The sequence below is a fragment of the Berghia stephanieae genome, chromosome 6 (genome assembly GCF_034508935.2).
Source record: "Berghia stephanieae isolate SIO BIC M18660-M18661 chromosome 6, UCSD_Bste_1.3, whole genome shotgun sequence".
Classification (NCBI taxonomy): Eukaryota; Metazoa; Mollusca; class Gastropoda; order Nudibranchia; family Aeolidiidae; genus Berghia; species Berghia stephanieae.
The window spans coordinates 35,050,102-35,075,101 of record NC_088365.1 but is presented as its reverse complement, the minus strand read 5'-3'; the positions used below and the strand labels follow the sequence as shown (position 1 = coordinate 35,075,101).

General features: G+C 34.1%; 2 protein-coding genes across 5 annotated transcripts in view; one reads left to right on the top strand and one right to left on the bottom strand.

Annotated features, from left to right (window-relative positions):
• LOC144974942 (uncharacterized) overlaps positions 1-21,236 on the top strand; it is a 135,784-nt gene extending 114,548 nt beyond the window's left edge. For 3 of the 4 annotated variants that reach the window (XM_078918476.1, XM_078918478.1, XM_078918480.1), the window contains exons 6-13: positions 1-52; positions 1,831-1,842; positions 6,090-6,184; positions 6,629-6,709; positions 8,051-8,254; positions 9,170-9,510; positions 12,627-12,817; positions 14,857-21,236. The exon at positions 1-52 is cut by the window's left edge and continues 69 nt beyond it. In XM_078918476.1, the coding sequence (XP_078774602.1) occupies positions 1-52; positions 1,831-1,842; positions 6,090-6,184; positions 6,629-6,709; positions 8,051-8,254; positions 9,170-9,510; positions 12,627-12,817; positions 14,857-15,056 (1,176 nt within the window). In that variant the 3' untranslated portion in view covers positions 15,057-21,236. The remainder of the gene's footprint in view (positions 53-1,830; positions 1,843-6,089; positions 6,185-6,628; positions 6,710-8,050; positions 8,255-9,169; positions 9,511-12,626; positions 12,818-14,856) is intronic. The other variant, XM_078918477.1, reaches the window with a different exon arrangement.
• A 3,396-nt stretch (positions 21,237-24,632) lies between these two features.
• Positions 24,633-25,000, bottom strand: part of LOC144974940 (serine protease 29-like) — a 4,684-nt gene continuing 4,316 nt past the window's right edge. Inside the window, exon 6 of the mRNA XM_078918475.1 lies at positions 24,633-24,844. Coding sequence (XP_078774601.1) covers positions 24,674-24,844 — 171 coding nt within the window. The 3' untranslated portion in view covers positions 24,633-24,673. The remainder of the gene's footprint in view (positions 24,845-25,000) is intronic.

The window sequence follows — 25,000 nt, the reverse complement described above, 5'->3', positions numbered from 1 at the left end:
ATGCAGCCAGAGCAGAAGAAGATTGTGCATCCAACACTGAAAAGCCAGAAAGGTGAGGAGGATGTGGGATTTTATCCTTCTATGAATTATCAAATATATACTTGTGTTCATAATTAATTTTACACTTGTAGACTCAAATTATATATTTTGAATTAACCTTGATGAGTTTTCCTGCATTTTGATGAATCATAATATTAATAAAGGTGATCAGGAAATACAGCTGTTCTAAATGGCTCGTGGCAAAATAATGTGGTAAAAAGAAAAAAAGATTTAAAAAATGGATATACAAGAAAAGCAACATTTACATTTTAAGACGATAAATATTTTTTTCCAGAAGGTACCAAGATCAGCACAGCTTTTAGAGCTCTTGATATCTCCAACAGGCATATTGCAAGTTGAAAGTGAATTTTGATATTAATTCATTTCGACGATCATAATTGTCCTCCATTGCCTTTAAAAAAGCCAGTCCTTCAGATCCATAAGGCCAATGGAGCAGGATTTTATCCTGGTTTCTGTAGCATTCATTTAAAAGAAGTAAATGCTTGGCACCATTTGGATAGGATGTTTGTCTATCTTAAAGTACTTGCCATACAATCTTAAAGCCCATCTTGTTAATTACAACTGGATGGACATGGGAGAAAAAAAAATATGTGAAAGACACCCAGGATTGAAAGTGGCTCCTTTGATTGAGAGTTGAGTGCCTCAAATAACCTCAGTTTATTGTTATATCAAACCATACAAATTGAAATTTGATTTTAAATTTTTAAAATCACGAAAGAAGGAACGATTAAAAGATATTTTACAGAGCATTGAAAAATTTTCGGCAGATTTTGTTTGCACTGATGAAATAATATTATAGATATTAGAGTATTTTTGTTGACGGATGTCTTTGTAACATAAATGGGCATGTGGTTTGTTCCAACTTTTGATGTTAGCAAAATCCTTACGGCAGCGGTTTGATGAAACGGACACATATGTTGTGTAGGAATACTGAAGATATAAATCAATAATATTGTCTGTAAGGATGTGGGCAAGAATAAAGGATGGTCGGAAAACTGACAATATCTCTGAATTGCACGACATTTTCAACAACCATTTTAGAGACAATAATTTTTATTAGCCAGGCATTTCTCACTGGTTATTCTAAAATAATTTAAACTCAAAATGAAATAAAAACTGAATTCATTTTGTTTCCTAATCTGTAGAATGAAGGATTTTAATGCCCAAACACATTGAAGCTTGTTTTTTTTTTAAAAAGGTGTAAACTTCATTATGAATACAAGTTAGTCTTTTATGAGATCCTTTACCTCCCCATTATTTTATTATCAATTGGTGTACAATATTTCACTGAAAATTATTTTGTTTTCACATTGCAGTGATGCTTACCTTGACAACGCATATAATGTATTTTTGCTTTTAAACTTATTATGATATGATGTTAAATAATTTAAATAAGATTTTTTTTTTAAATTGTTTTAAGCTGCTGATTTTTTCATTTTGTATTTTATCACCATTTTCATATCTTGCTTTTTGATATAATAGTTGTTTTTTTTTTTGTTTTTTTTTTGTTTTTTTTTTGCGACTTGTGACATTTACATCATTTGTTCCAAAATTCATATTTATTTATGTTTTGCCAATATTATATTATTACATCGCACCGAATCCAGATGAAAGCGTTTTGACAATGTGTTTTGTTTGAATCTTGTAATTTCTTTTACTCTTCCTTTTTTTTCTTTTTTTTTTTTTTTTTTTTGGTCCTCTTCTGTTAGATGAATGTTCAAGCTCCTCATTTGTTTTTATCCACCATTTTATCTTATTACTCTCTTGCAGTCATAAAAATGGGTATGTCTTTTCAAAGTCAAAGCTTTCAGATTACTAACCACAATCAACATCTTTTGTTTTTTCATGTCACTTCTCTTCAAATTAATACTGTTTCATGTCTTTAAAAATTATTTCCTGTGCTGATTCTTTCTTGTCGATCCCCTTTTTAAAAAATTGCTGAAAATGTCTCTTTCATGCTAGAATTTTCTTTGCAACATAAATGACTCACCATATCAATCCAGTATAATGGTCTGGACAAATTAAATGGAGAGAATTGAGCTTAGAACCAAAAAGACAAGAATTGCGGGTATCAATTTTTTCTTTCTCAGTTTAAGAAATTCATTCACTCTAAATTACGATATCGTTTAATTAAACGCAAATTGTATAATGCTGGAATAAAGCACATTTATTGGGTTATGAACACAAATTTTAATTCAAGATTTTCACGAGTTTGTCTGCTTGTTGAGTAAAAATCTTAAATTATACCAAGGCTTCTTCTTTAGAAATTGTCATAAATTATAATATAGTATCTGGCGGATAAAGAAAAAGAAAATCTTCCATGAGTTTGCCAATTGTTCACGTGCATGGATGAGTGAAAGGTATAGTGGTCAGTCATTTGTCCTTGGAACAAAAGATAACAGGTTAATCTGAATGGAAACAACAGGATTTTGCTCATGATTTTTGAGTTCAAAGAGTTCTGTGTGTGGTATGCCATTGAAGATCAGCGTCCACCTTTTAAATGTATTGATTTATATATATATTCTGTTGAAAGGTTTGGAAAAGCAAAGGCCATAGGGTACATTTTCCTTCTGTAGGGTATTTAATTGTCCCTTAGTTTAAATGTACTCCAATGTAGATTCTGAAGTCTCAGAATTGTTTGGTGTTTACTAGATAATGAAAGATAAAATATTAAAATAAAAAGAATGCGAGTGATGATAAAAAAACAATACTATTTGTTGCTTGAAATTTGCTACTTGTTTTAAGATATCTCTAAATCTTACAATGTCTACAATGCCGTTTGATTCATGATAAAATGCCACAAAATAAGTGCAATGGACTTTAAAGCAACATAAATCAAATTCAACATAACTTAAAACAACGACATTCAACAAGAGGAAAAAAACCCAGCATTTCTTAATATAAGGCATGAGGTCATTTTAATCGATTTTCCTATTTTTTTATGGACTTTTTACAGAGACAGATTGAAATCAACACTGCATTTTGTTACAGTCAATGTTAATGTCTTGTATGCCCTCCTCCATTTGCATTCAAAACACATATCACTCATGGAACAGATGTAATTTTGAATTTTTTTCTTGAGTGATATTGTTCCACCCCACAATCAATATTCTCACGAATTGTTTGTTACCCTTGCCTTAGAGTGATGGCCAAAAAAATCTCACAAATATTCTATGGGAGAGAGATCAGAGGAGCGTGCCGGCCATGTGGAAATTTTGACTTTATTCCCTTGGAGAAATTCTCTACAGATAGCACTTGTATGAGGCCTCCCATTATCCTGTTGAGAAACGGAGACACCTGTATTTTGAGTCATCATAGTACAACACGGGATGTCAGGACCTCCTGCAGGTCGTTCACCATTAATGTTTCCCTTTTTTATCGTGAAAGGGATTTTAATCTGTGCACTGATTCTATAAGGACATATCCAACTAACGGCCTACAATACTTCAGGCGATTTTCTGGAGAGATACCAAATTCAATGGCTGCTCTGGTTGTAGAGCAAAAGGGGTCTTGAAATGATTCATGAATTGCAACTTCTTTTTTATTTGTTGTCTTTCAACCACGACCACATCCATGTCGTTTAAGGACAAAGTTCTAAAAATAATCAACAAAATAGTCAACAAATGGCGCTGTTGTTTTATCCTAATTGATCGCTTATTTCCAAGTGAGAACTGCCAGCCATTCCAATTGCTTGTGTTTTTCTGCTTCTGACAATCTTGGCATTTTGATTTTTTGCGAGTGACACCAAATCATGAGGGATTTGAGCTTTTATACAATTTTTTTGGAAATCAAATTGCATCATATTTCACTTGTGTCATATTATCATAGAAATCTGTATTATGACAAACTCAATTCAGTGTAATTCGGCATGCAACATTGTCATTTGCTAGGAATAAATTCCTGCATTAATAAAAATTTTGTTTTGCCTTTGTGCACAATTTGTAAGTCATCTTTATATTTTAGTATTAGTTTCATTGTGCTCATAAATGTCTCATCTTAAACCCAAAATGTGTAGTGTTGTATATCAATGACATGCTAATTGGGTGAGTTTTATCCCCTTGTGAATTGATTGAGAATTGACTTGACCATAAAATCAATAGAACAGTCTGACACCCGTTGCTATTTTTGTGTGGCTAAGTTTACAAACACAAAGAGTTAGATGGGAGCATACATTATAATGATATGAAAAGTGATCATAATTCAACAAATACTCTTTTACACGGAGTTACAAACGAATCGTAATTCAGCTCGAAACTCTAGTATTAATCAATTCTTTAATAAATTCCATTCTTCTGCTCAGTTTAATTTTCGTTGCTTTTTTTTTTTTTTTTTGTCTCTCTTAAGTTTGTGTTGTAACCTTTTATTTCATCATTGAACTGTGAATTAGTAAAATTAACACATTTTTCTCTGGACTAATTTAAGATTTCCAGTTTGTTTGTTTTTGTTGGTTTTGTTTTTATTTTTTGTTTTGTTTTGTTTGTGTTTTTTTGATAGAGTAAGAATGTTATTACTTGAACTACTATTTTCACTTCACACCCACAAAGTTGTTCACCATAGTTTTCTTAACAGCCTGACACAAAATCTCAAACTTTTTAGTTGAGAGTAACAAGGATATCCCAAGTCGTATTGTGGTTACTGCTGTTTTAGTGAAGACGACCAGGCCTGTAATTATAACCAGATAGATATTGTGAGAAAGTATGATTCAATGGATATTTAGTCTCGCTGTTAATTGGTTAATATCCTCACTTACCCTCTAAAGACAGTATTCGATTTTACTCTATTTTGACATAATATATTTCTTTGTTTTCCCGAGAAGTATTGAAAGGGCTAATTTTGTTATTTGACCCCCTAAAGACAGAATTCGATTCTACTCTAACCTAACATAATATCTTTTCTCTTTTACCAAGAGAGCAGTAAGAGTTGGCTTCAACAAATTGGGCTTCAACGATTCAGGCTTTTCTCTCGTATTGCTCTATTGTTTAAAATGATTTGTCATGTCAGGGTAAACTAAAACCCATCATTTTCACAATTTAGCTATCGAAGCAAAATTCAAATATGAAATAACTTTCTCCTCTTTCCCTTTTGTGATATTTTAATTATGTCTTGTTTATCAACATGAAAGCATTTAAATTAACAAAATAGATATTTGTTTAATATTTTTTTTCCTGTTACGGCATAACATCTATTTTCATTTTTGAAATGATGCTTAAGTACAGTTTTATTTTTAAAGAAATTTCAAGACAAGTTGTAATTCTTTTTGTGCATATGATAGAAACAGCTACTTAATTTGAATTAACTTAATTATAGTTAATTATAATTTTTATTTTTACATAACCTGAATAGGGTATTTTTAAGAAACAATTCGGAAACAATTCAAAGGTTCATGTTTATTTTTAGGGTTATAATTATTATGTGGGAATGAACTTTTTTTCAATTAAATATCCAACGTTTGTACGGGTGAAGAACATATTTTCAGATATATTCAAAATGATGTGATTACCAGAAACACGATCGCAATTGATTTTTCAATATAATAAGGAGGTGAGCTTACCTGCCTACTCGAAAATAAAAAAAAATTGTTACTTTTAGAGGATAAAAATTGAAGTCGCTTTAGTTAACTTTAAATATCAACAATTTACCCTCAGAAAGATTAAATAACACTTTAAAATCCTTAAAACTATGTAGTCTGGCATCAACTTTCATTTCAATAAGTTTTAATGGCTCATGGACTTCTGAAATTGGAGCCAACATTTCGTTTCTACGAATTTTTCGTAATTATAGGCAGTACATGAGTGAGGACCAAGTGCTAATGATCATAGATATACAAATACAGATATATCGATTACGTCCATACATTGGTATGTCATCACCCCCCCCCCCCCCCCCCCCCCCCCCTTTAAAAGAATTCTTCAATTCTTTGATTCACATATTAATTTGATAAGGGTTTGAGATCATTTGGAATTAATTTATTGTGTTAAATAAACCAATATTCTAGTTAAATAATGTATCATCAATATTGGTGTTGACAGGTCATATGGGTGCCAGCCACATCTGGACCACATTGAGGTCTGACTCTAAGGCCAAATTATTTCGATCCGATAGACGATTTCCACAGGAGCTAAAGGTAATATGTCAAATCAATGTGTTTCTAATCTCTCTCTCTCTCTCTCTCTCTCTCTCTCTCTCTCTCTCTCTCTCTCTCTCTCTCTCTCTCTCTCTCTCTCTCTCTCTCCTCCTCTCTCTCTCTCCCTCCTCTCTCTCTCTCTCTCTCTCTCTCTCTCTCTCTCTCTCTCTCTCTCTCTCTCTCCTCTCTCCCTATATATTTCTCTCTCTCTTTCTCTCCCTCTCCCTCTCTCTCTGTCTATCTATCCATTGCTCTCTATCTATCTTTCTTGCTCTCTTTCTCTCTCCTTCTTTCTATCCTTTTTTCCCAGGCTAGATCATTCGAGGTTTATGTTGTAAGGTTCGATAAATACAGGTACCACCATTTTAAAAAAAAAAGTCTTTTTTCTCCATAACATTTTGATTTAAATTTGATTATTTTGTTTTGTGTAAAACTACATTTCAGGATGCTTTCAGTGCACATGTGAGAGATGGCATCAACAACCAAAAGAAACCAGTTTACAGAAACTTCACAGTGACAGATGATGTAAGATAATTATTATTGTTATACAATGTCATAATCCCTTCTGGAACTGAAAGCAGAATTAATCCTACAACAATTAGATTGAGTTTCTTTTGGGTGAAATCTCTAGGATGTGATGTTGGGTTGGAGTATGAAATGAACCCTACATGTCATGGTGGACGAGTTCTAGATTGCTATGACGCCACCTACCAATATAATTTGTCACTGTTATCTTCTGAATACTTTATTATTCATCCAAACATAGAGGCGACCACAAAATAATTGCTTTACATCTTAATCAGGGTAAAATGATAATCTTTTGCTACTCTTCTTCGGTATGTAGCTACTCACAATGATGGAGGACCAGTTCACAATTAACATTCATATGATAGACAGCAGTAGATACTCAAAAAGGAGCAAATATGTTGTAAAGACGAACATTATTCTTTACAATTCTGTCAAAGACTTTGATTCTGCAAAATCAAGTGGCAGACTTCAATAATAGGACCTTTTACAGAATAAAGGAACAGAGGTGGACGTCTATTAAAGGTGTTGCATTCCCTGAAGCATAATTAGTATAATAAGTTTAATTAAAGTCAACACATAGGGGATGAACTTATAAGAAGATGTGTGCTAATTAAGGTTATAAATCAGATGGAAAGATTTGGGGATGTAAAAATTTGAACGGAAAATGAAGAAAGAAAATATGAAGTGTGAGATGAAAAATACACTGTGAGACTAATGGGGCTTTAATTTTTTCTCTATTGTAGCCAGATAATGGGGTACTGGGGAAACCCCTCTCTGACGCATTATGTCGATGCCCTCATTTCGAGCCGAAATAAGTCCCAGCATCCCTTGGACTTAGCTACCCTGACTTTGGACAGGGTTGCACATACGAGATGAAAGTCGACTTGAATGAATTTGGTCCCTCATGGGGACGGGGGCGTAGACTCCCTGAAACTGAGAGAGAATTTGCCAGGCTTCTGTTCCAGCAAGAGGAGACACTGGGTAGCAGCAAATGGACTGAGATCGAGAACTTGCCTAATGTATCCCACATCTTGTTGTGGACGAGAACCTGAAACTGCAGAGCATTACTTGAGCGTTGTGTTGAATATGTGATGAATCTACCATGCGGGTTTGAGACTATACACAAGTCTGGCAACGATTCCACTGCCTGGATAGATCATCATAGCATTGTAGTGTGAGACCATTAGAAGCTGCTGCCATTGTAGAAGTAGTTTTCACTGCATAATCCTCAATTTTCTTACAATTATGTCATTTTTGAACACCCATTGTGCCATTTGATGATAAGGATTTTATTTTTATTTCTCGTAGTAATCAAATTATTTCCAAACTCCACAACAGGTACCCGATTTGAACAGGCTGATGGACCAATCTCTGCTTCGTCGTGTAGCTGTCCTCAGACACAAAACAGAGCTGATGTATCGCTCTTCCCAGACAAATAATGACCGCACCAAAGTGCTTCTTTTCAATAGTCCTCTACCTGCAGTCAATGAAGGAGATGAGGGAATTGGAAAGTATCTGCCTTCCTGGAATGATGATGTCTCAGTGAGAACAAACTTTTTTTCTTTTCTGGCCAAGAGTCTGCATAATTATGACCTTCATTAGCAGCATGACAAGCTATACTATCATGCATGCACAAATAAATGAATAAAGTAAGAAATATACAAGCAAATAAACAGAATGCCAAACAAAGCTTCCTTTTTTTTATTTATCTGCCTTGAAACACGTAAATCTTTGATGAGCTTAGATTGTCACCAATAAGATTTATTTATTTATTTTTTTTTTTTTTTTTGCAGCCAATATTTATTTTTAACAATGGCTCAATTTTTATATTTTAATTTAAGAAACCCTAACAATAACTGGATTTTTTGGATATATTGGGTTCTTCACGAAAGGTACCATTGCATATTTTTATAATACTGCTCTACAATGCCCACTTTAGAAATTCAATTCAAGTTATTCTTACAGATTTGATAATTACAAGTCATACTTTTTACTTATATATCAACTTACATATATTTTTTTAAATATGTGGAGAAATCATTTTTTAGAAAGACAAGGAGTTCAGTTCATTTCCAAAGAAATTATTATGACATAAAGTCACTGTAATTGTTTTGTGTTTTTTATTTTTTTTTACTATTTTAGACATTCATTAGCATGACAAAGCTCTTAGAGTATGAATGGACAAAGACAGTATTTATTCCACAGAAGGCCATATTTAAAATATTTTCATTTTATACAAGCCATCCAACTGGAATCCTTTTTGTGCTATGACTCTTACAATAATTGAAATTACCTACTGCCAGATATTCATTCTCATTTGAGTCGAATGAATTAATCAGTGTAAAATGCCAACGTCAGATTATATAATTATTTAAACTGAGAACTGCCTCACTTAAGGGGGTAATATGTCTTACAATTTTCATTGTTATTTTCTTTCATAAATTTGTTGATTGACAGGAATTATCAGAGGCATCATACATGAAATGGATGGACGAGGATAAAAGGATGGAATTTAGAAAGCTGAAAGCCATACAAAAGGGTAAAGTTATTGATGAGGAGTACCAGCAAGACAAAGGGGATGATGATGATGATGACCATAATGTAAACGATAACAATATTGATGATGATAATAAGAAGGCTGTAGAAGATGAAATAGAAAATAAGCCACTGCCAAAAACTTTGACCAAGCCTTGCCATCCCAAATCTGTGTTGAGTCCTGTTCCGTCCACGACTAGTGAAGGCCTTCAGGCGATCTGGCACAATGTCATGACCAAACAGAGACCTCGGAAAGAGCCAAGGTGAGTTTGGATTTAAAGTTTTTAAATATCGTCAATCGTGATCAAAGTTCACACATCATTTTTTTTTTTTGTCTTTTGTTTGTTGAAAAAATTAGAAAAAAAAAAAAAGAAAGAGGTATTTTAAAATCCAAATGAAATACTTACATCTGTCATTTAATGCTTTTCCAAGGCTTCCATACTTACCACACCCTGCAATGCAAACTGTTTATTACACTTCTAGCAAAATAAACATAAAATTTGCAGTTCGATTTATATGGGCAACGTTTTTATGCACCGAGGCAATATTAAACTCTCTCTTTCTGTCCTTTACTGAAATAAAATAGTTTTGCCTGGATTTTATTTTTGTGTGATTTTAATATAAATTTTTTCTTTGCAGAATTTGAAATGAGTGTGTGACCATCTCCTGTTTAGTGTATTGTGGGACAAAACAATTGTGTAATTTGCTTTCTAGATCTAAGGGCAATAGAAAATCCTGGGTTGGGGAATCACAACTGTCATTGGGATTTGCCCATCTTTTATTAGACATTTTATTTTTGGCCCCGTAAATCGTCACTTTGATGTCATATGTTTATGGGGTAATCTGTATTATATAGTTATATAGTGTTAATATATTTTTTTCATTTTAGGCATAGATCCAGGTGAGGTGATGATTTCTTCCTTAGACTATGTAAAGTAAAGTAAGTAAGTAGCAACCTCATAGTCTGAATGATGCTTGCTGAGAATTGTGTGATTCAATCACAGATTTTTAAATCCTCGATGAGTATAACTGCTCTCTTCATCCCTGTTGTTAATTGTTTCCATTGATCACGGCCCTGGGTCAGACTTTTGAGGCTGTCAAGATCTTGTTGTGACTTTAGTACGGAGGGCACTGCAGTTTTTCTTGGTTCTTCGGGGATTAATTGGGCCTCATCTGAGTCTAGAGATTTCTGATATGTAGAGAGATCCTGGTTCAGGGTGGTTACTATTGATGTTGGTGGTCTCCCTACATATTTGTTGCCATGAAGGATATATTCTGTCATCGCAGTTTGGGCCAGGATGTTATCTCCTTGATCTAAGATTTGACGTAATAGCCTCCATCGCTGTTCCTTTATTATTGTACTCAGGCGTTGGACTCGGGTTCTTTCATAGAGATCAGTATTTGTAATTGTCTCAGGCCAATAAATTCCGATTACGCAATGCAATTGTTTGCAGTAGTATGAATCAAGACTTTCTAAGTTCTTTTTTTGTAAGGCCCCAGGTTCCACAATTATATGTCAATATCAGAATAATCAGTACCTCGTAAATCTGCATTAATTTTTTCTCACTGATTATATTATTTGTATTCCATAAATTTTGGAGTTGGTTGAATGCATTGGTGGCCAGCTGCTTTCGTTTTCTGATGTCTTCATTTTCGTTGATCAAATTGCCTAGTTTACTTACACTTTTCCATTCATTTAAGTTTCTGTTGATTTTTGTATACTCTAGGGTAGTTGATATTATTGGCGTGTATATTTTCGCTTGATGCTCTGATTCAAAGATTAGGTTGGCATCATCTGCATATATCAATTCACGTGCCATCTTCTTTGTTGGTGGTAAGTTTGTTCTTCGTTCTTTCATTGCCGATTCAAGGTATATTGTAAATGGAATAGTACTCAAGCTGTCTCCTTGAGGGGATCCAATTGAGGTTGATATTGTTGTTAATTCTCTGCCAGATTCAAATTGTAATTTGATAATAGCTATCTTATGAGCTTCACATGATCTTTGTCTAAGAATGAGTCAAGGATTGATAACAACTTGATTCTACATATGGTGTCGAAAGCTGACCTCATGTCTATTCCAAGTATGGTCAATTCTTCCTTATATTTTTCCATTCTGGCTTTCATACTATGTCCACATTGCTTCTATCTCTTCTAAACCCGCTTTGTGATGGTGAAAGATATTCCGCTACCTTTTCTATAATTCTGTTGAGCGTGATTGTGCTTAAAACTTTTCTTAGCATGGATAATAGAATGATTGGTCGCAAATTTTCTAAAGGGCCTTTCTTTTTATTTGGTTTGTATAGCAGAATGAGTTTTCCACTTCCAAGATTGAGAACTTGTTTCACTTAAATATCTTATTATACATATCAGCCAGTACTTGCCTGCCTTTGTCATCAAGACATTTTAGTTCTTCTGCTCTAACATCATCTAAACCTTGCAATCTGTTGTTATTGAGCTTTTGTATGGCTTCACTTATTTCTTGGAGCATTTTAGGCATTTCAAGCTCTAGATTGGTAGACTTGAATGGTTCCACTTCTTGAATACCCTTGTATTTCTCAGTATAGTACACGCTTGTTGTGTTTATAATTTCTTTATCATTACATGAGGTCTTATTGCATTTATATTTGATTATAAGTCTATTTAGTTTTATGTCGTTTGATTATATTCACCACTTTGAACATTTCATACTGTCACTCATATTATTTATTTCTGTCACAATCTCATCTATTTTCTTTTTGTGATTATCTATGATTGAGATTTAATTTTATGCATGATTTCATTTCTTTGTCTCTTCATTTTGTTCTTCTCATCCGTATTTGAACAGCTGTATGTCAAGTCTCAGTTATTTTTGCTGCTGTGATAAGTCATGCAGTATATGACAGTAGTCTTGTTTTTGTGTACTACTTCTCTCAGGCAGTGTTGTTTCCTTGCTCATCAGCACGCTTTGGACAAGATGTTATTGAATTTCAGCTGGGTTAAATTCTTTGATGAAAGATTTGATGCTAGTGTGTTTCGGAAATTTTCTTTGACTAAGTCATCTCTAAGACTGCTGAAGTCTTTGATCAATTTTCTATTTTGTTTGTAATGCTTAAGCTTTGCTTATTTTTATTTTCTGTTGACCTAAACTTTGAAATTAAATACTTTTATCTAAGTCTTCTATCTTACTTTTCCTGACACACAAATGACCCAAACAAGCAAACATCAACTTTTTGCTTCATGTGCCTGTATTTTATAAGTATTTTTACAATATTAATCTTCACAGTCAGGCACTTCATTTAATCTGAGTTAATAAATTGAGATCATGTGTTTTGCCACAATGCTAGGTTTAGGTGTGTTCTTTAAAATAAATTATATATATATTTTTTTATCATCAATAAGATACCATTTCCTGACGGAGGAAGAAGCAAGAGTACAGGGAGCTTTCCTAGAAAAACTTGGCTTAGAGAAAGACAGGATCGACCCAGGTCGTATTGACTTGTCTCTACGTGACTCCAGACCATCTCGTGGTTCCCTGCCAGGATCTCTCAAGTCAATGTCTGCCTTAGAAACAAGACGCAGTTTTGCTTCAGGTGTGACCTTATTTTTTTCTTCATGATTAGAATAACAAATAGAAGGTGCATTCAATAAATCTCCAAACTAGTCTCACAACAGACGCACCAATCGAGCATGTCAATGAATTCATTTTGAAATATGTTGTAATAAATTTTTTAACATGTTATGAACATTTCATTTGCATTCTCACAAAATTCTGGATTTTGTGAAAGCTATTAGAAGACAAGTCCCTTATGTATTTGATTTGAAAGCCTTTTGTAAGCTGATTTTTGTACAAAGTTTGTGATAGTTTAAAGTCACTTGTACTGACTATTTGACTGGATAAAGATGAGCAATCTAGTGGAACAGCATTTCTGTTACAAACTCTTTTAGAATCCATTTGAGACTTCTGAAATGCTTTAGACGGCCTTTGGATACAATGCTATGGGTAGGTCACAGTGTTTTGAATGGTTTTCAAATTTTAAGGTAGACCTAATGTCTTGCTGGGATGAATCGCATTCTAGGTGACTGCTATTGGCAGCAACAAGGGAAAACTTTCAATTGGTTAGCAATGTTGTTGACGAAGATTGCCATCAAAGTGATGTTGACATTGCCAATGTTGTATTCTCAGCCAAGCAAAAGCAGAAACAGATAAACATTTGATAAAACCTTAAGAGAGTTCTGTTAGAATGAATACTGGTTTCTAGAGACAATAATCAGAGGTGATTAGATTTGTATTGACGGTCATGACCCAGAGACAAAAATTCAGCTGTCACAGTGAAAGGCCCATCAGGTAAAAAGCACATTGAAATCCATGCTTATTGTTTTCATTGACTGCAGTGGAATGGTTCATTGAGAATTGTACCTCAAAGGCGATCTCTGTACCAACAGTTTTACATGGATGTTTTGTTGTGTTTAAGAGAAGATGCTAGAAGAAAGCAACCGCAGGGCATGGGGAGCACGTTTTTAACACCACGACAACACCCCTGCACATTCAGCATTAGCATTTCAGCCATTTCTACTCTCAAAGAACATGAAAACTGTGATCATCCTCCATGCTCTCCAACCCCAGCACCATCTGACTTCCTATCCTGGCACTGAAAGGACATCATTGAAAGTGTTGTTGAAGTTTAAAGAGAATCGAAAGGTGCTTGACACACTGACTATAAGAGCAACTTACCCTCATTCACTGGGTGGGGTTCTTGACCTCCCATAGTGGGCAAGGGGTACATGCTGTGTCTTCTATCCCCTTATATCTGTTTTCCAACATGCTTTCTGTCTTTGTCTTGGAATGAGATTACTTGGTTTTGTCCTGGCCCTGGCCGGAGTCCTAGCTGGGAGGGAAACAGTCAAATGCATAGTTATTGTTTTGGGAGATGATATTTGTTTCCTTGTAAATCATCTCTCTGATATGTATTATTATATTTATTTTGAATTTATAATGTAAGTATTTGATTGTATTTCTCTTTGTTGGATTTTGTGCTTGTGTCCGGATGAGACTTATAGGTGGTCTCAAACTAAGTACTTTGATAGTGTGCTCTTGGAATCTACATCTGATCCCTATTTGTTCCCTGTTCCCCTATGTCTTACTTTTTCTTGTGTGCTTTATTTGTAATTCTAGAACTTTTTTACTATCCCATTTTCTTCCTTTTTACTGGCGCTGATATAACCTGAATGTGTTGCAAGCGCCGTAAAACCCTTAAAACATTAAAACATACCCTCATTCATACAAACCAACTAACTTAGACTGAGTTTAATTGTCCATGTGCAAATCCAAGACATATTCTATCCTCCTATCTTTTTTCCGTCCATTCAGCTGTCTGTCCTTCTTTTGGAATAACAGTGTTTTCCGGGACTGAAATGGCTTAAAGTGCCACATTGGCTTATCAGTTTCTGAGAAGAAAATGAAATAAAGGGTCAAATTATAACATGAGTCACAAAGAAACAAAAGGCTCCTTTTTTCATCGATATCATTAATTTTTTGTTTGTTTAAAGCATACCTGATTCTGTTTTATCAAGGTAGCAGAACTAATAGCAAGCTATCTTCTATTTTTTTCAAACACTGTTTCCCTTTTAGGTTCAGGTAACACACGATCTGAATCAGCCCAAAACAGTTCAGCTCGCTTCCAGTCATCATGGCAACCATTGTCTATGCATGCATTAATTGAGTACAAGGAGCAGATGGGCACCCATGGACTCGGGGAGTTTCAACAAGGTAGACCTCGTATGTGGACAACAGCAAACCCGAACAACACAGCCTTACAACAACAGCACTAGCAACCGATTAAACACCATAAAAGTTGGTTGAACTGAAATTCAAAATACCTGATCATTTATCTCAGTGTTTACACTGATTTCAGCTTTAAAGAAAGCAGAGGTGTCTTGGCGATAACAAAGAAATTTAAAAATAAATTATTGTTATTTTAATTGCCTGTCATTTATTAAGTTCTATATATTAACTTCTTCAAGGCTTTAGTGAACCAAGCCATGATTCCAATAGTTCATGGCATATTAAACACCAAGTTTCTATCTAAAAACACACAAGTATACTTTTGTATTTTATTATAACACTTTTTATGATATTTATTATTAGTGAGATGAAAACAATGACTTTGTATATCTGGGTCCATTCCAAAGAGATGCTAAGTTGTGTGTTTGGTATTTTGCTTTTTTTTTTTTAAGCTGTTATCTTCATTACTTTCTTACATTGACTGAAAATGGGGCATATTGGTCCAGACACTAATTTGAGCCCCTTACTAATTGGAGGGTTGGGAAGGAGGGTGTGGTTTAATATGAAACACAGACATTCCTATGCTTTGTCAGCTTGCTTTGTCGTGTAATAGTTGCTGAGTTTAAGTGCGTCGGTATTGTATGTTTTTATTTGTTTTGGGGGATTTTTCAAAAAGAGAGAGAGAGAAATTATTTTGCTTTAAATCTTCTCTCTTGAACGAATATGGTTGAGAAAGCCATCTGAATATGTTTCTTTTTATGTGGAGGCCTCTTAGGTGCATCTGTTTGCGACTCTAGGTGGGCTGCCACAGGGGAGATTGCGGCCAGGATCTACTTCTGTGTGCTTCTTTTCTATGTCTTCTTATTTTCTTATGTGCCAGAGGAATGTTTTAACACTGAACTTGAAGTCTTTTTTTTTTTTTTCATTTCTAATATTTGTTAAATAAATCAATCAATCAATAAATAAAATAAACCTTTTCATCCATAAGGAATTGCGTGTACAATTATGAATGAATAAATAAGTGTTATAAAATATATTTACATATTTCAAAAAGCAATACAGTGAATGAAATAGAAATAAAAGTAAAAGAACATCAATATTTTTGATAATTCATACAAAATATATGGTATATTACGTATTATGTGGATATATTGTAGAATATATAAAAATTGCAAAAAAAAAGGTATGTTAAATAAAAATGATTTTTTAAAGTAAATATATCTTTTCTTCTAATAATGATAGATGATTATAATATATCTATAAAGAAAATGACTGGAATTGAAAGAGTATAGATCGCAGCTGACAATGAAAAAGCCTGATGCCATCGGAAGAAAAGATTGCCAATGTCTTTAGCTCTTCATATAATAATCATCTGAGATATTTTAATATGCTTGGACCTTGGACGAGAAGTGTCATCACTTATCTTTTTGATTTTACAAAGGCAACATCTCGTGAACAAAAGGTCTAAGCAGTCAATGGAATTGGTGACTTTGGACACCTTTCTAATAATTCTATCAATGTTGTGCTTGTCGCTTGCAGAGATATTGCCTCCCTAGAGAGAACAGCTATATGTTATGCTTTTGCTGACCGACCTGTAAAACAAATTGCTCAATGTTTAATCAATTTTAAAACTATTATTTTTGATACGCCTTATCTCAAATAATTATCTTACAATCTTATGCTTATATTCGGAGGCAATTTCCAGTGTGTTGTTTTATTATGATGGACTCATGGGTAAAGCAATATTTCCAAAAGGATGACGATTTCTTTTGTTTATCCTACATTTAACTCTAAACTATTCCTCCTGTCCCACAAGGAAATCAAAGAATCAATTTCATTTTTAAAATCAAAAACGTTGTTTAATATAAGGCCTTTTAGTGATGTTTCTGTCTGCAAATTTTATCATAGGTACAATATCAGGGTGGGACTTCTGCAATCATGAATATCTATTGTAAATAGTACTGGGGAGAGAACACAATCCTGAAGGGACCCCACATTTATGACGATGGAGTTAGATGAAAATTAACCAGATTTGACATGTTATATCTGTCAGTTATTATTATTAGTTAGTTGTTGTGTCCTATCTTCTTTATTCTTGGCAATAAATCGACCAAAGCGTGACACTGATCAACTATAAATCTGATAGTTATTATTGGACTTTTTATAGGCCTTGATTTGACCAAAGACTGTCATTAGTGGCTTTACACCCATAAAAGAAACAAAGAAAAGTTGTAAATAGTTCATAACTAATTATTACACGTGAACAAATTTCTGTGATAATTCTTATCCTTTCCTAAAGAACCCTGTGATATGATATGTTCATTGATGTAGATTGTTAATACATATATACATGCATTTGGAAAAACATCTAAGGATTTAAAATGTTCCTGTACTCTGCTTTATACATTTGAAGAATATCCCCTAATAAAGGTTTGATTGATTTTCAACCTTGTAGGAGTAAAAAAAATGTATGCCATGCATGTTTTGATCACTTAAAAAAATTATTTTCATTTCTATCAATCTGTTATTTTATGGTAACAACACAGAGTGATGCACCTCTTATTTTTTAAAACAATTAATTAGAATAACTATAAATATGTTTGTAATTGTCATGCTACTTGATATTTGCAACATTATGTTTTTTATCCTTCATTAAATTTAATATCTTTCTCTTTTTAAATTAAAAAAAAACTTTTTTTTTGTGATTTTGAAAATGTTGATCGTAAAAAAATTATTATAATTACTAATTTTATGGGCTAAAATTGAATGTGGATTTTATGTTTATTTAATTATTTTTCCCATTGGGGCTCCTATAATATTTTTAATTGGAAGATTAATTTATTTTCATGTTATTGTCATAATAAAAAAAGTAATAATTGTTTTGTTGAATGATGTTTTTGTAAAAATTATTGAGAACTGATTTTTGTGACCCATTTATATGAACAGTGGCGAACATTGCTTCTTAAACAAATAGAAATATATATTTTATAAACCCACTGGCTTTAAATTGGAAAATAAAACATATCTTTATATTTTTGCAAATCATTCCCTTTTCCTGTGGTAGGTAAATGAATAAGGTATAATTGGAATCAGATTGAAATGGGCTAAAATCTGTAACTTGTTTTACACGTTTAATAAAGTCTAAATGATCGAGTCCACAATCTTTGTACAGGAGATATTTCTTAGTGATGATTTCTTTCTTTTCATTTCTTGCCTTTTTTTCTTTTCTTTTTTTGTTTCTCTTTTTTTTTTTACCCCACTTCTTTTCTCTTCTTCTGGGTGGGGATCCTGACCTCCCATTGTGGGCAGGGAGGTACATGCTCTGTCTTCTATCCCCCCATACCCGTTTCCCAATTGTTTCCTGTCATTGTCTTGGAATGAGATTACTTAGTTTTGTCCTGATCCTTGCCGGAGCTCCTTGGCTGGGAGGGAAACAGTCGAATGTATAGTTATAGTTTTGGGAGATGATATTTTTTTCCTTGTAAATCATCTCTCTGTTATACATTGTGTTATGTTTAGTTTACATATTATATTATATAATTGGTAAACATTTGAGTGTATTCCTCTTAGTTGGGACCTGTGCTTGTGTCTGGATGAGACTTTTAGGTGATCTCAAACTAAGTACATTGGTGGTTTGCTCTTGGAATCTACATCTGATCCCTATTTGTTCTCAGTTCCCCTATGTCTTACTTTTTCTTGGGTGCTTTAATTGTAATTCTATAACTCTTTACTGTCCCATTTTCTTCCTTTTTACTGGCGCTGATATAACCTAAATGTGTTGCAAGCGCCGTAAAACCCTTAAAAACAAAACAAACTTTTCTCTTCTTCCTTTTCCCCTTTTCCTTTCTCTTCCTGGGTGGGGTTTCTGACCTCCCATAGTGGGCAGGGAGGTACATACTGTGTCTTCTATCCCCTTATATCTGTTTTCCAACATGCTTTCTGTCTTTGTCTTGGAATAAGATTACTTGGTTTTGTCCTGGTCCTGGCTGGGAGGGAAACAGTCAAATGTATAGTTATTGTTTTGGGAGATGATTTTTTTTCCTTGTAAATCATCTCTCTGTTATGTACTATTATATTTGTTATTTTGAATGTACAATGTAAGTATTTGAGTGTCTTCCTCTTTGTTGGATTTTGTGCTTGTGTCCGGATGAGACTTAAAGGTATATACTAAGTATATTCATAGTATGCTCTTGGAATCTACATCTGATCCCTATTTGTTCCCAGTTGCCCTTTGTCTTACTTTCTCTCGGGTGCTTTAATTGTAATTCTAGAACTTTTTACTATTCCATTTTCTTCTTTTTTACTGGCGCTGATATAACTAAATGTGTTGCAAGCGCCGTAAAACCCTTAAAAACAAACAAACAAACAAACCCACCCTCACCAAATAATACTTCCATGGTGGGCAGGGAGGCATCTGCTGTGTTTTCTATCCCCCTATATCTGTTTTCCAATATGCTTTCTGTCTTTGTTTTGGGATGAGATTACTTGGTTTTGTCTTGGCCCTGGCCGGATACCCTAGCTGGAGGGGAAACAGTCAAATGTATAGTTAGAGTTTTGGGAGTTGATATTTATTTGTCTTGTAACCATCTCTCTGTTATGCACTGTATTATGTTTTGTTTACATGTTTTATGATTTGTAAACATTTCAGTGTTCCTCTTAGTAGGGACCTATGCTTGCGTGTGGATGAGACTTTTAGGTGACCTCAAACTAATTAATTTGATGGTGTGCTCTGAGAATCTACATCTGTTTCCTATTTGAACCCATTCTCCTTTGTTCCACCTTTTCTTGGGTGCTTTAATTGTAATTTTGGAACTTTTTACCATCCCATTTTCTTCCTTTTTATGGGCGCTGATATGACCTTAGTGTGTTGCAAGCGCTGTAAAACCATTAAAAACAAACAAACAATCACCAAATAATAAAGCAGAAAAGGCCACTAATATTCGCCATTGTTTCTAATCCTACATTCATTGCCAAGGCATATTGTTATTTTCCCATGAAAAGAATTAATGTTATTAATAATGATTTTAATGATGATGATAATAAAGTGTTATAAACTATGCAAGTTAACTACTGAATCCGTCCATCTTGTGGCCAGCTGTTGTCGATCCCTTCAACTGCCACTCATAAGCACTGATTCGTGGTGCTAGCGGAATCTAAAGCTATGACTGTTGTACTCAAAACTGCATGTCGTAATTTGGATGTAATCGTTATAATTTTAAACTTTATACTTTAACTGTACAGTTCTGCCTCTCGATATAATCCTTAGCCACATTGGTCAATAGTTTTTAACTGTTAAAAAAACAACAATAGAAATAAGATAATTATTCTAATGGTTCATTGTGTAAAAATCATAGATTTAATAGCATATTTATTATTTAAGCTGATTTTTTTCTATGGTTATAGATAGTATTATTTGTTTGCTCTTTTCTATTGTAATTTGATTATGTTGTATAGATTACCAACCTTTCATAATGAAATGTATAATAAAGTTTCTTTGTGTTTTATTTTTTTTCTCCTTTTGGTTCAATGCTTCTCCTGGTATTCTGGCTATCCTGCATATTTTATGCTTTAAATTATACATTTTAGAACGTAGGAAAGTTTGTCTTTGAATACATATCCATTTAAATGGATTTGATTTTTAACTGGTCCTTAGCATTCGCTGACTTCTATCTTTTATCTACGTGAAGTTGTCCCCACCAATGTGACCCTCCGAGGAATGAGACAATTTGGTTTGATATTAAATGTGAGTTTTTCCATGAGAGATGATATTACTTTTTCTCATTAATAAATCTTTGACTGAATGTCATTCAGAAATTATCTTGAATGTCTCCTTTTGGTGGAGGAGCTTTGGGTGACTGCAGTTTAAGCACATGAGAGAATGTTGTTATTTCTCTTCTTTCTCCCAAGTAGTTCTCTTTGTGTTTTCTTACGACACATTATGCATTGCAGGATATGAATTTTAAACCAATCTAAATTTCATAAGCGATGTGTACAGTCTTCCTTTACTCAGGCAATGATATCACCAAAAACTGTCACAAGCAGCCATCAAACTTATAAAGAAATTCTGAAGGGGAATGTGTCTTTTTGTCTTTTGTATTTGGATTGAATTAACACAGTATTTTGTAATGATTGGTATTTTTGTATTTTGCACCATGATGAATGTATAAAAATGAATCTCTAAAATTGTTGAGAATTTCCCTTAAAATAAATTACATCTTTTTTTTTTCCTCGCAAGTGTTAAAGTTTTACTTCTTCACTGCGTTTTTTTGTTTGTTTGTTTTTTAATTGATGGTGGTGGTGATGTTGGTGACGATGACGATGATAATCATGATGATATATTTCTATAGTGTTTACTTGCAGCGATTTACTCTAAATTAGCAATTGAATTAATAGTTGGACAATCGGAGGATCCTCTGGCAGCATGTTTACCCCATACATCATCAACTTTACCTTTTCTATGTAGCTATTTCACCTTGTCATGGAATGATACTTTTTTTTTATTTCTGAGTATGTGTTATGAACCATCCTCTCAGTGGGGATGTGGTGCTTGTAATCGTTGACAGCTTTTTAGTCGTCTCAGACAAGACTTCATAGAAATCTCAGGTTGAAATCATTTTGACAAGTCCTTAATTTATCTAAATATGAAGTAAACGTTTTCTGGTCGAATTTGAAATAAAGGTATTTTATTAGTGAGCTCTAATTCTGTTTTATCCTCAGTCAAAGTTCCCCACGCTTATCACTGCCAATGATTCCAGCCTCTTATTGTATGTTTTTTGTATGTTGTTGTGGTGCGCATAGTTCAGTCTTTGGAAAAGGCTCTTTACTCACATTCTCTCAACATACTGAGGTGTAAAATGAGTACCTGGCCATTAAAAGCGTTGTCTCTGTCCGAAAAAATTATAATATCACATAACAGGCGTCATGGCCCGTCCTACATGTTAAGTGTTGCTGTTTGCCAGGGACCCCTTGTAAAGCGCTTTGAGCACGTTTAGTGGATATTGCGCGATATAAAAGCTCATTAAAAAAAAAAAATTTATGTTGATGATGTGGTGCTGTGTGAGATGCTAGAGATTCATTCAACAGTTCTCTGCATTGTATTTTTTTGTTGTTGTTTTAAATTATTAAATCTTAATTCATTTGGATTGCCATCATCAGTAAGGATTACATAATTTGTACAAGTTCCAAGTCTTCAAACTACTTTGGATTACATAAATTATACTAGTATTTAGTTCAATTTATTTACTAATTATCAACAGGAATAATGGCATTGAGATTCTTTGCTTCTGCTTCATTGCACACTACATGCTATTCTTCCTTTTCTTTGACGGCTTGTGATTGTGCTAGGTGGGGTCTTTTATCCTCCCATATTGGGACACTTATTGTGTCTTCTATCCCCTTATATCTGTTTTCCAAATTTCCAAATTGCTTTCCAAATCTGCACTATGACCTGGAAGGTCTGGAGTTCGAACCCGCTTCAGGCACTTTCATTTTTTTCCCCTTGAACATGATTATTAACCCCCAATTTGCTCACCTTGGACGATGTGGGTGATTCCTGGTGACATCAGACGTCTTTTTTGATGGATTATCTATATTCCTTCATAGAATACCTAGGTGACGGTATCTAATGGTGCCGTGGCAGAAAGCGTAAAAGATGGAGTGAGATTGCTTGGTTTTGTCCCGGCCCTGGTTGAAGTCCTTGGCTGGGAGAGAAACAGTCAAATGTGTGGATCTACTTTTGGGAGATGACATTGTTTTCCCTTCTCAGTCATCTCTCTGTTATGTACTGTTGTATGTTTGTTTTGAATGAACATTTGAGTGTATTCCTCTTGGTGGGGACCTGTGCTTATGCCTCTCTGAGACTTGTATGTGATCTCAAACCAAGTACATGGATAGTGTGCTCTTGGAATCTACATCTACATTGTGCGGCTATGTGGTCTAGTGGTATGACACTCGCTTTCGTGTCGGAAGGTCTTGGGTTTGAGCCTCGCTCGGCGTATAGTTGAGTCCTTGGAAAAGGCTTTTTACTCACATTCTCTAACCGTACTCAGGTGTAAAACGAGTACCTGACCGTTAACAGCGTTGTCTCTATCCGAAAAATAATTGTAATATCGCCTTACAAGCGTCATGTCCCGTCCTACATGTTAAGTGTTGATGTTGGCTAGGGACCCTTTGTAAAGCGTTTTGGGCACGTTTAGTGGATATTGCACTATATAAGAGCTCAATTTTTTACAAACATCTATTCCCTATTTGAACCAGTCTCCTTAACTTACTTTTTCTTGTTTATCTAGAATGTTTGACTCTCCCATTGTCTTCCTTTTACTTCCGCTGAAATGACTTGCATGTGTCGTAAGCGCCGTAAAACCCTTAATAACAAAACATAGCTTGTGATTTTTTGTCGGTTTAGATTTGATTGGCCAGTTAATTATGTACTTTGTTTTAGTTTTAAAATGACAAAATTGTTAATATAATTAATTTACAAGTAATGACCATTCATATACGTACATTTCTCCATCCTCATCAACATCTTGACTCCGAAATGATTGTCACAGTATGATATGATATAATTTCAGTACTATCTTAACAACTCGTAAATCATAAGCTATTAAATTCTAATTGAAATGACGAGGATGTTCTCCGTGATTGGTTGCAAAGGCAGCAATGCAAATTGTCCTTAAAAAAGTGTTTGTGGATTTCTCCATGATCCTGATGAAAGATTTGGATCGATTAGCCTAATAAAAAAAAATTAACCTTTGAGCAAGTGACTAAATACATGGGTGTGTGTGAAATTCACTCTTCCCTATGAAAAAGGCAAAGAAGTTTAGGATACCCTCAGTTCGCACGGCGACTTTGATTAAACTGTTATATTGTCACTTCCCCTTGTTGTCCAATATCTCAATCAATTGTTAAATCCTCCTCAGCCTTTAGAGAAGTAGGCTACATGTAGATGAGTATAAAACCTACAAAGACGTGTATACATGACGTGGAGGAGTTATTTAGGGAATGGGGTCGCATACTGACGTGGGGTAAAGATGACACATCTTTTGTTTATTTGAGTGAAGGAAGGAATGGGCCGATTCATGAATGTACTGTGTAATTCACAATGAAAGTTGATGGGGATCGTATCAATGCAGTGAAATATGAGGCCTATCAAGAAGTTAGATGCATTCGTGATGCTGTCTTGAATATGGACACGTTGACAGACTGGACTCAATTGAATGAGTTAGTACGCTACTTATTTGTGCCATCTAGGTGTGTACGCTCCCCCTCCCCCCTCCTCCCTTTTACCAATTTATGATCCATCATCACAAAACTTTATTATGACGGGATGTACCTGAGGTCTTAAGGTGAATTTAGACTTGGAATTATCATAAATACGAGCTTTGAGGTTTGTTTTTTTTTTTTTTTTTGTTTGTTTGTTTTTTTTTTTTTTTTTTTTTGTTGTTTTTTTTTGTTTTGTTTTTTTGCAATCGATGGATCAATCCTCCACTGTGACGAATATATATTAATCTTAAGTTTCAAATTTTATCCCTACATAATACCACATTAAGACGGTTGTTCACATTAAAAAATGCACACACACATACACTAACGCACACAAACAAACAACAACAAAAACCCAGAAATTAAATCAATGAATTTATTTAATTTTTAATACCATTTATCATCAAAACTTTCTCATGATTTTATTGATCCAAGGGAGGTAATGCGATACATCCATTAACGTTCCTACCGCAGTTGCATGTCCTCTTGCTCCACACCCAAACAAGTTTGAGACAAGACCCATGACCGTCCAGGAATTCCCGTATTGGCATAAGACTGGACTTCCTTGGTCACCCTGAAATCGTAGACATTGGCGAAAACGATGATTGAGTCAGATTCAGGCTTTGGATAGGAATTGACATGAAATCAAAAAGAGATTTTTAAAACTCCAAGAAAATACAAATTCCTTATTTTCTGTTAAACAGTGGACCTGGGGTTCTATGCGACTTAA